Source organism: Ascidiella aspersa, chromosome 4 (assembly GCF_963924565.1).
Source record: "Ascidiella aspersa chromosome 4, kaAscAspe10.2, whole genome shotgun sequence".
Taxonomy (NCBI): domain Eukaryota; kingdom Metazoa; phylum Chordata; class Ascidiacea; order Phlebobranchia; family Ascidiidae; genus Ascidiella; species Ascidiella aspersa.
Genome location: NC_139450.1, coordinates 18,298,857 through 18,310,352, shown reverse-complemented (window position 1 = coordinate 18,310,352; position 11,496 = coordinate 18,298,857). Strand labels below are relative to the sequence as shown.

The window sequence follows — 11,496 nt, the reverse complement described above, 5'->3', positions numbered from 1 at the left end:
ATACCACAAAACTATGTTTAATTTATGATTTTTGGCAACCTTTCGTTTTGTTTGATTGTGTTCGGCTAAAAACGACAACTTTCTTTGAATTATTTAACGAAGAAATGGAGTGGACATGGACTTTATGGGAATGTTACTCTTCACTTTGGGCTTCGGTACTTATGTAATGAACAAGACAAAATCCTAATCTATTTGATTAACTGTGTAAAGTACGGCATAGTATTTTTATAGATAACCTCAATTAATATTTGTTTATTTATTATTACAACGAAGAGAAATTTTTCATTTTGAATGTTAGCAATTTGTATCTGTCTAAATAAACTAGGAATTTTTGTTGTGTAAAGTCGGCCAGAATAATCACTATATTATTATATTGTTTATTCGGACAAACATGTGCTTGTACATGTACTTACACCACATTTTGCAAAAAACAAGTGTGTGTGTCTAGATTAGAACGTCTCTTAGTGCATTTACATAACGCCTGCTTATCAGTCCTGTGAAGAAATCCGTCTCCGGAATTCGGAGCCAGTTCGTTTGACTGGAGTCGAATGTGTGACCTGACTTTTTTTCCTTAGACCGCATCGGAGTTGTTTCAAACCGATTTCGCAGCTCTGTTTTGAATTGTTAACCCCTACAAATCGTTAATTATTATATTATGTTATATTTAGACAAAATAAATCTACAGTGTAAAAAATAATAGGGTTACATATTTGCCATTTTAAGTCACGGAGTTTGTGATCGGAAATGATTGTTTTACGTATCCGTCATCGCTTCATATCGTAACACTTACTGCGCTTGTTCAACTTTGTTTTGCCTAACATTTTTTAAAACTTTATGTTGCTAACATTAAAGCATATTCGTTTCACGACAAAATATTATGCAAATAAGCCTTTTTTATCAATAATTTTGTTCATTGAACTTGGTTCTTCCACCAACAGTGAGCTTTGAGAATTATCCCATCAGAATATAGTACGATAACCGTGTAATTTTAATTTTTTTAACTGGGAACCAACCCCCTAAGGCAGTGGTGGGCAAACTTTTATTGTCGCGGCCCAAAGTAATCTTTTCAGAGCTATTGAAGGCCCACAACGTAAAACTATTACGAAAACAGTGGCGGATACAGGATATTTGATTTAAAGTTGAAATACTACACAGCGACTTGAAAACATAGTTCGACAGGCTCTCAGGACCACATTTGTCACGTGGGCCCTTCCATGCTGATCCAATATAAAATTTCTATGCCACGCCAAATCTTAAAATAAAGTGCAATGAATGTACGGATCTCGCCCGGACCACAACTACATGACAATACTAAGCTATTCAAAAGTAACTCGCGGCCCACAAAAATGGCTCTGCGGCCCACATTTAGGGTGCGGCCCACAGTTTGCCGACCACTGCCATAAGGGTACGTAGACAAGTTTCAGGGGTCGATATAGGCCGAATATAAATCACACTGTATACTGTTGAAAATATAACAACTTAAAAAGAGAATAGAGTAATTAAAATTTGCTTTGAAACTTCTCCTTAAATGTATTTGTAGAATAGATTCGGTTCCATATTTGTTAAATCGAAAATAGCAGGTTTTATTAGTCTATTTGTTTTATGATGTTATGTCTAAATTGCCTTCCGAACCTGGTCCATGCAAACAAAACATTTTTTTTTATTTCCTTTTTAGTTTATATTTGAGAAGCCCTGGTGTAGATCAGAATGTAAATGAAAGGACTCTCTAAGTTTTTAAATATTAAAGTTGAACTGAACGATATTATGCTTATAAGGTTAAACTCCGGTAACCACAGTTCGCTAGGCAAACTTTGTAACACCCGAAAAGATAAGAATCTTTCAAAAGACAATGAGTTTTGTGTGAAAACACTCTGGTCTAGACCAGATGTGGCGTGTGACGACGGTATCGGATTCCATGAAATCATAGTCATCAAATTTCTATCTCTTTTGTGACCCTTTCCAACGTAACTCGGAGGCAATTCAAAATAAAGAACAACAACCACGACCGCGTTCGTTTTATGGTGCCCTGATACGGAGTAGTCATTCCAGGTACAATTTGTGGAAAGTTAAAACTCTTTAAAGGTAAGAATTTTTATGCGTGTAACCGGTCATTTAGGATAACTAATTTGATGTCTAAACAGCCATGTAGCCTAGATCCAATAATTAAATACAGGGATCGACGCATTTAGGTAAACAAGTAGTTTACAGTTTTTATCATATATAGTTAACTTAAATGCATCGTTGTACGTTAATTAAAAATATAATCAAATTGCTAAGGTCGTTTGGTATTCTGTTTGCAAGTAGTTTTTTAATAGGTGAAAAGACCAAAGATTTGTACCATAAGCTGAATTGATCTATATAAAGAGACCCAATGGATAATTGTAGCAGATATTTCTTCGTTGTTGTCAACGTATTTTTTCTGGTAAGTTATATTTGTGCTTTGTTTAGCTTAAACCTTTTAGCTTGACTGTGCTTGCTACCTTAATACCAATAGTTCGGGGTCTTCTTTCCGTAGTGCGAAAATCTTTTTATTATTCAATATTGCAACATCAATATTTTTTAGTTGCAAACCATTAACAGCTATACAAATAGAACTTTAGCGACTTTTAAGCATGTAGGGTTCATTAACTTACCAACGATTATAAAGATGTTTTTTCTAAATTCCTGATTAAGTTGTGCTGTTGATTATTACGTGGTCCTAGTCAGAAAGGGAAGAAGTTAAAAGGAAACCAAAGCCTATTGCAAAGCCAGTCACTAGCAGACCGTAAAAATACAGAGAAGATTTTTCTAACTTTGGCCTAGTCAACAGTTTAAAAAAGCGTGGAAATATTAACACGTTCGCTGTTGTTGAACCGTTAGTGTTTTGCGAGACAAAAAGTCGACCGCTGGGCACAAACTTTGAAAGTAGACACCAAATATTCGTGCATAATGTAGGCTAAGTTTGTAAGCGATAGTAAATCATTTCCTTATACGACAAGAAAAAATAATGCTACAAGAAATCCCCATCCGAGTGAAAATGTTGAAGTTGTCCGCATCGTGGTATGATTGGCAGTGGTCGACAAACTGTGGGCCGCGTGGCCGCAGAATCATTTATAGTGGGCGCGAGTTACTTTTGAATAGCTTAGTGCAGTGGTTCACAACCTTTTTGCTTTTGTGGCTCATTTACGTTGCAAAAAAAGTCTGTGGCCCAATAAATTTTTATGAAAGAAATAACTGTAAAATAGGTTTAGAACAAAACACAGCAGAACTTATTTTAAAACAGATTATTTATTCAACCGTGCATTAGTGAGATACTTGCGTCTGAACAATAAATTTACATTCCTTTTTAATTCCTCCCCAAGCCATTATTCTTGTAAAATTAGATATAGTGACACAAATCAAACTAAATCTAGCATTTTTTAAATTTGTCTGTGGCCCACCTCAAATGTTCTTATGGCTCACCAGTGAGCCACAGCCCACTGGTTGAGAACGGCTGGCTTAGTGTTATTACGTAGTTGTGGGCCGCGTGATAGCCGTATACATTGTTTTGCATTGTATTTTGAAATTGGTGTGGCTAAGAATGTTTCTTTTTTCTCAGGGTTGTTCAGGCCCGCGTGCCGAATGTTTCCCTGAGAGTGCCTGTCAAACTATATTTTTTGCCAACTTTAACTATATGTAAAAGCAATATTTTTCGCGTTTCGCGCGTATATTCTTCATTTTATAGCATGTTTCACATTATGTCATAAAAGTGTTTTTGGCATCAACGCGCCGTGTAATAATTTACCTTTTCCTGGTGTCAGCAGCCTAACGCTGTGTAAACTTTTTCAACAGCCTACCACTATGTGACGCCCTGCAAAATGCTATTTCTAACAAAATATGTCTAGTTAATGTAATTTTCTGTTCAACATTGTAATATGGATATTGTATCAAGATTCATGAGTAGAATTTATCCAAGTTTTAAAATAAGATTAACGTAATGTATTCTTTTTACGTGATTTCGGATGCCGCCATTCAGTTGAGGAGATGATATATTTAAAATATTTTATGCATTAAGTACACGTCTAAGGTAAACGATTGACCAACTAAAACCAAATATTTATTTGCGTTTCGCGCAATAAACTTGCTTAGTTCGATAATGCCACACGCTTGGTTCGAGAACAACACGTTTCTTAAATTACTTGAACTGCGATCGACGTTACTTGTGAAGTCGACGTTACTTGTGAATGAATTGATTTTTGTGCACTTTTATGAGTTTTATACTTAACTGTTCCCAAAAGCGATATTTTATCATTTCTTGTTTCGTGTGACTTTAACTGTACAGTCTAATTTCTGTAAATTATACTATAAAAGCCGTTATTTCAAGCAATATTCGAATCCGCCCCCTGTTTTCGTAGTGGTGTTAGCTGAAAAGAGTACTTTGGGCCGCGGCAAAATAAGTTTGCCGACCACTGGGCTAGTGGGCTAGATGTAGCCTATTTTTAACGTCCTGTTGGATCCTATTGGCGTCCCTAAGAAACAATTTGTTTTAAACATTTTTACTACCTTCAACCCTTGCTATTAAAAACTGCAATTCACCATAAAAAGATTTTGTACAGACCACGTTTAAACTTAACTAGAGTTGAGTGCCTTGTTATTGTCTTAATTAAAAAAATCCCACATAACATGTAACTAAACACTTCAAATAAAAAATACCGAATAATTGTATTTACAACTTATTGTCCATAGAAAACATTACAAGAACAGAAAAAACCTTAGTTCATATCAACAAAGTTCTATGTACTCAAACATGTTGGAAAATAGGCACTTTTGACAAAAAACAAACATAATAAACGAATATGCTGCACAAAAGATTGTTATTCTGTTCTGAGGATCCCTAATGGTAGACACTTCCCTGGATCTAACCTAATGTGCTATGAAATAGGTTTTGATAACAACATTCACCAATGGCCATCAGTGTGCTTATCGTCATGGGCTGGAATTTCAAAATGCGATTATTAGTATTATTTGTAAGTGTAATATTGTAGTACTCATGAAGGTTAAAAATATTATACATCATCCATTGCCCCCAGTGGCGTATTCAGGCAAGGTGTGGGTTCTTACCCCCATTTTTGTAAGTCATATTATCGTTTTTTGTTCGTTTTTGTCATGGTTTAACAAACTGTTCGAAGCGGCGTGCTGTTTAGTAATTGGGTCACTCGTCTTAAGCTACTGCGAAAGAAAATCGAGCGCAAAACGCCGATTTTCGTCTTTTGTTTGATCGATCGTAAACACTGGATATTTTTTCTCTTCGTTATTTGTTTAGGTGGACTACGATTAGCAAGTGTTTATTGGACAATTGACAATGCTAAGTCAAACCTTCTTTTTTTTTTCTCGCTAAAAAAAAATCGAGTTAGGCGCACTTAATGTTCCTCGCTGTTCGGGCTTCTTAAACTGAGGTATAATGGTGACTGTCGTGCGCGTTTCAAAGTTTTTCTGGTCGCGAGAGTCTTTCTGGTGGTACGCGACTACGTATAAATCTTGCGAAAACTTTTTAAAGCATCTATATAAATTTCCGAAAACTTTCAACTTTTAAAACTTTCAGATTGGGTAATTTGCAATGTTTCGTTTTAGTTACCTCCAATTTGAGGTTTCACATGGTTATGACGTAACACTTATCTTGTTCAAGATAATAAAACGTTAATTGTTAGCAGCTGGTGGAGAAAAAACAACTACATCCATCGCATTTAAACTATTTGCTGTGTTTTGTTTAATTTATGGCGTTTATGTCTTCTTGGAATGACATTTGATGAACTTTAATACAGCTACATGCTCATTTTCTTATCTATATACCAAAATAGTTGTAGTTTGAGATATTCTAGTCGGATGTAAGTTAGGTGGTACATGAACACTGTACGTAAGCACAAAATGGTACGCGAGAAAAAAAGTTTGGGAATCACTGCTCTAAGACCAGTGTTTCCTCTAAGGTGCGCAACTGCGCAATTGTTGCTTTTGTGCACTTACATCATTCTTAAATTAAAACTAAAATATCTTCACTTTTTTGCCACAATAGTGTGAGCATTTCGCATTGGCCATTTTTTCGTTGATGTTTGTAGCTAAAAGCAAGTAAACAAATCAAATCCGCATTGACGATTGTGACGTGATAAATTACTTTGTCTGATCGGACTTTATCATCTATGCTGTGTATGTTTTTGTTGTCTCGCGTAGAATTAAATGTCTATACTCAGGAAAATCAAGCTTAAAGAAAAAAATGAGTTTAGAACAGTGCTGACAACAGCAGTGGAGTGTTTGACAATAATTTGGGATCATGAAACCGAAATGCATTTGCCAACGCAGCCTTCAAATATTCTTGCGCACTACAAAAATATCCTTGCGCACTACAAAAAATATTTGCGCAGTACAAAATTTCCTTAGAGGGAAGACTGTCTAAGACAGTGGTTCTCAACCTTGTATGGCTTGCGGCACCCCTCAAAATTAATGTATCGATTACGACACCCCTACAAAATTTTTTCCATAGGTAATTATGATGTGACAATAAACTGAACTAAAAACAATCCACATCAACTCTACTTAACGTTGGTTATATTTGTATTTATTCCACTCTAATCTTACACAAAAAGTTGAAAGACTTGAGCAAAAATCAGACTCTTGAAGATTCTCTATTTATTTTTTTCGCCTGAAGTTAACGATTGCACACTAAGCAGTTTTGCAGCTATGGCGCCTGACAGGAACAATCCACATCAACTCTACTTAACGTTGGTTATATTTGTATTTATTCCACTCTAATCTTACAAAAAAAGTTGAAAGACTTGAGCAAAAATCAGACTCTTGAAGATTCTCTATTTATTTTTTTCGCCTGAAGTTAACGATTGCACACTAAGCAGTTTTGCAGCTATGGCGCCTGACAGGATTATCGACGTCGCACGTGTTCGCTTTGCGTCTAAATTTGCTGGAAGTTAGTTTGGCGCTCTATGAGGTCATACTGCCACTGTTTTATAATGTCATTATTCATTAACCTCAGACGGAAAATAAGGGAATTCCCTAAGTTGAAATTTCAGGACCCCCTTTTTGATTTTCTGGATACGCTTTGATTACCCTCCTGGAAAATTTTCTGCGGGCGCTTCTGCTTATCGGATCTGCAAACTGGTAAAAAATCAGTCTTTTGACAAGCCATTATTTAATTTGGCGACAGCTTACTGGACAACATGGCCACGGTTAAACTTTATAGACATTGAACCTTTTTTATTTTTATTAATCAGGTACTTGGCGTTCTCATGTTGGGTCTTTCAGTTTGGTTACAATACGCCTCGCCAATCCATGAAATGTTGGTTGTGGAACAAACAAGCAGGGTGGTTATCTATGCTGTCTTGGTTTTGGGATGCTTTATATTGTTCATTGGTAAGATGTAAGATAGAAGATGAAAAACATCAATAGCTTTATAAATACCTTTCACAACAAACACAATGCGGCAAAACAGCAGACCAGTGTAGGTGGACATGCTGTCTCATCAAGTTGCTACGTTGGTACGTGAAATAAAATGTATAGATAAAAAACGGTGTTCAGCGTCATTCAAACCATACGGTGCCTAACGGCGACACCAGTTACGACGGTGCCCAATTGTCCCATACACTATCTAACATATCGCCAATGTTTAGTTTTGAAGAGCCATTTTTTTCTATTGAACGAAACCTGTTACGAGATACAGCACTTAATTGCATTCAAATAAAATCTCACGCTACATAAACGTTATACCAGCAGCAATATTTAGTGGGACCCAAGCTATTTATTATAATTTCAGTTTCATCATGTAGTTTATAACCGTTATGTATTGCACTATGTTTTAAAAGTTGGCGTGACTATAGTTTTTATTTGGGCTAATTGCTGCAGCACAGAGCCACCACGTCATATTTCCAAAATATAATTTATTTTTTAGCGCTACGCGCGATCAGACGGGGTTGTAAGCGCACAAGTTGGCTTGAAAACAATAGGTGATTGTAATTGTTTTATGACGTAAAACTTAAAATTGGATCTGTCCCAATTGTCGAAGTGGTTTCACGTGTAGTGCGCCTTCAATCGCTATTGAAAGAGTATTTTGGGCAGCGACAAAAAAGTTCGCCCGACCACTGTTTTATATTCTTGTTAGATAATTACACGTAAAACTTTTGTATTTTCCTGTATATAACGGTATAGTTCCCACTTGAATGCGCAAATTAATGCATTTAGTGCGATAATACATATTTTATAAAAGCGGGAAAACTCTAGTAGTTCAAGCAGTTTTTCATCGTGCCAAATTTAGGGCGACATAGTATATATTATTGTAATCGCTCACCAGTGAAAACTCTATAGTAGCCAATTATAAGCATTTTATTTAGGCTGCTTTGCTTGCTCACTTATATGACTAGTTTTTTGTGTCATGCAAACCCACAACATTTGGATAACCTTAGAAAAGGATTGTCAAACCTTTTATTATTGCGTACCGTAAACCTTTTTACTATTACTGCGAACTATTTGGAAAATAGTATTTAATAAACTTAGTTGAATAGAAATATACAGAAAGGTTCGAAATTATGGTTTAACTCGCAATTAATAAACAGCCTACACAAGACTTGCTTGTTTTTTTAAGTTACGCTTATCGATGCCTAATAGGCAAACCAGTCTTAAAAATAAGCTAGTTCGCCATCATTAGCGGCGATATACTGTCAATAAGACTCGTTACGATAATAAGGCTTTTAAATCGATGCAACATAACGTTACACACATTAATAAATGTACTAGATTTCAAAGTACATCCGAAACTGTTTATAAATTGGGTGAACAGTAAAGTGAATATAAAAAACCCTACACCGGACTGCTGGACAGGTCATTTGCTGTCTTGTCCTAATAAAAGGCTAAGAGATAAGTTTGATTTTCAAATATGTTTACATTTACTCTATATTTTATCATTTAAATCCTGTATCGTTAAACAAATAACTTGCTTTTTAGGTCTATGTGGAGTTATTGGTGGAGTTTTTCTAAAACTACCGCTTTTGGCAATTGTAAGATTTAAGTTATATTTATTTTCAATAATCTGTCAACTAATCTCAGTTTTGTAGTATGTAGTTGCAAACGGAACAATTATGATTATCGTACTCGTTTTCCTCATATACGGCGTTTCAAACAAAGATGTTTTAGTCAACGAGACAACTAATGTTTGGAATTCTCTAAGTGATGACCTCAAGTACATTATTCAAAATCGGGTATTCATAAATTTTTAAGATAACTGACTTTTTAAGTGGTGTTGCAAGGGTCGTAAAAATCTTTTGACGCAGTTTAACTGTTGTGGATTTTGGAATTCAACAGACTGGGACGGATCCACTCTTCATGCTTCGTGCATAGAAAATAACACCACCAACACTCCATGGCAGGTAATAAAGCAAACATGGATATTATTCAGCCCAATAGTTTAAAACACGACTCCCTTGGCTTGTTTTAAATGACAAAGATTGCTTTAGGAACCTATGTAAAGCTATAAAAAAACAAAGAATCGTTCTGGGTCCCATGTGGTGGAAGTCCGCTTTAGGAAAAGCCTCTAGTCTATGCCGTGGTTAGTTTGTTGATAAAATAACTAATATTGTTAATGTGGTCAAACATAAACAAGTGGTTGAAACTTTTAAGAATAGTTCGAAAAAGGCTTAATAAAATCAATCTCTAGAGTTTTTGGTTGGCCTGATGACACATGGTAAGTATATACTGACGACACAAAGGTTTAATTGCCACTGCTTACAGGCAATATATTTTTTTATAGGTTGGATGCTATACGTCGACTTTGAAGTGGGTTGGCGAAAACGCGGTTGTGTTTGGACTTATTGTTGGTTTTCTCTTTTTGCTCATGGTAAGAAAGCCGTTATTTTAATCATGAGTAAGAAGGACAAAACAAGATTATTTAGAATAGGAGCGGGACAATATTTTTTTAGATGGGGCCAATATTTTTGAAATTTGGCAAGCGGACCGGATAGAGTCAATAAACGTATACTTTTCTCTCTTCTGATTTCTACTAAGCCGTTAGCAGATCTGAAACTGAATGCAAATCCATGTTTGAGTGATCCATGAACCTTCAAAACCAACTTTTTCTGAAATGAAATTTCAAAAACTTGTAACGAGTACAATATTAGTAACCCTTCCAAAAATGCAATTTATTTTATCTTGGTTAACTATTATGAGTAATTATATATTTGCTATTAAAGGCAATTATTTTTTAACGTAAAAGTGAGAAATTTTGATTTATAAAATAAACATTATTTGTGACAAATGTTGACCTAAAATAATTTCAACAAAAATTGTTATATTTAAAAAAAATTTTCTATCAGGAATTGCAAAGTTACAGCTGAATCTAGAGTTAACATAGTAAAGATAAAGATCTTTTGTGTTAAAAAAGCTAAGATCTAATTCAAGTTGGTCCGAAATAGTAATTTAAAGAGGCCCGTTATAGTAAATCTAAAAGACAGGACCGATGATTATGCAGAAAATCTGCCAAATATCACAAAATGTAGTTTTAACTTTGTTTCATCAAATTTATTCCTCCAAGTTGTTAATTACGTTTTTTCGTATTTCTAAAATATATTTTTTATTGAATAAATTACATTTGTAAACAACCTCACTTTTCCCTGTACTACCAACAGCTTGTTAAAAATAATGCCTTTTACATTTTTTTTCCTTTTACATCTTTTTGTTTCTATACTTCGTTTTATGTGTATTTCTAATTCCATTTTTGCTTAAAGATTTTTTTGGTTTTGCCAATTGCCGTCCCATCATTTAGATGCAATAATTATAATTATAAAAGAAAAAAAGAATAAAATACTTAAAAAAAACTCTTAAATTAGTTCACCAAATATGCAATTTAGACAATTTGCAGCAAATTCGAAATATAACGTTTAATTAATTCAATTACTATTTCGCTTAAAGCTTGCAAAGTATAGATAAAATGAGTATACAATTAAAAAATCAAACAAATATTTGGTAATTTATGGGAAACGGTTTAGATCTTTGTTGTGTTCACAAGTTTATTTTTATAATCTAACACTAAAATGGTGCATAGTTGCAGTTGCAAGGCACAACAGTATGTGACAAACCGAATTTTGCAAACAGGTCCTTCAAACGGCAATCACCATATATTTGATGTGTAATATGCGACAAAATAAAACTCAAGATGCAAAAAAGCAATCGAATGATGACCTGACGAATCTAACAGAAAGAAACCTACCAAAGGACAACTAATATTCGCGTATAGTAATTGCTGTAAACTATGGTCCGAATTTTACTTTAAATTAATGTTTGTTAATTGTAAAGCGTATGCGTAGAAATGTAATTACCGTTTTTTAAAGTGTATATACAATGTCAGATATTTGAAACCGCAGAATAAAGTTAAAATAAAGTTTCAAATAAACTGGTTTAGATGAAAAAACTGTTTACCAGCGATACAGAACAGTGCAAGCTTTAATGAAAATGTTAACATTATTAAACTACCCGATGTCACCCGATTCA

The 11,496-nt window shown here is 34.6% G+C and overlaps 1 protein-coding gene across 1 annotated transcript; it reads left to right on the top strand.

The window, feature by feature from the left end:
- Positions 1-1,968: 1,968 nt before the first annotated feature.
- LOC146148522 (tetraspanin-31-like) lies at positions 1,969-11,489 on the top strand. Its single transcript, XM_083387453.1, has 8 exons — positions 1,969-2,082; positions 2,316-2,422; positions 7,236-7,374; positions 8,959-9,011; positions 9,069-9,212; positions 9,285-9,380; positions 9,761-9,847; positions 11,101-11,489. The coding sequence occupies exons 2-8, from the start codon at positions 2,372-2,374 to the stop codon at positions 11,227-11,229; spliced, it is 699 nt and encodes a 232-aa protein (XP_083243579.1). The 5' UTR covers positions 1,969-2,082; positions 2,316-2,371; the 3' UTR covers positions 11,230-11,489.
- Positions 11,490-11,496: the final 7 nt, after the last annotated feature.

Coding starts and splice junctions, on each gene's coding strand:
- LOC146148522 (XM_083387453.1), top strand. CDS start 2,372: ATGGATAATTGTAGCAGATATTTCTTCGTTGTTGTCAACGTATTTTTT. Junction 7,375..8,958: donor ATGCTTTATATTGTTCATTG/GTAAGATGTAAG, acceptor CTTGCTTTTTAG/GTCTATGTGGAGTTATTGGT. Junction 9,012..9,068: donor AACTACCGCTTTTGGCAATT/GTAAGATTTAAG, acceptor TCAGTTTTGTAG/TATGTAGTTGCAAACGGAAC.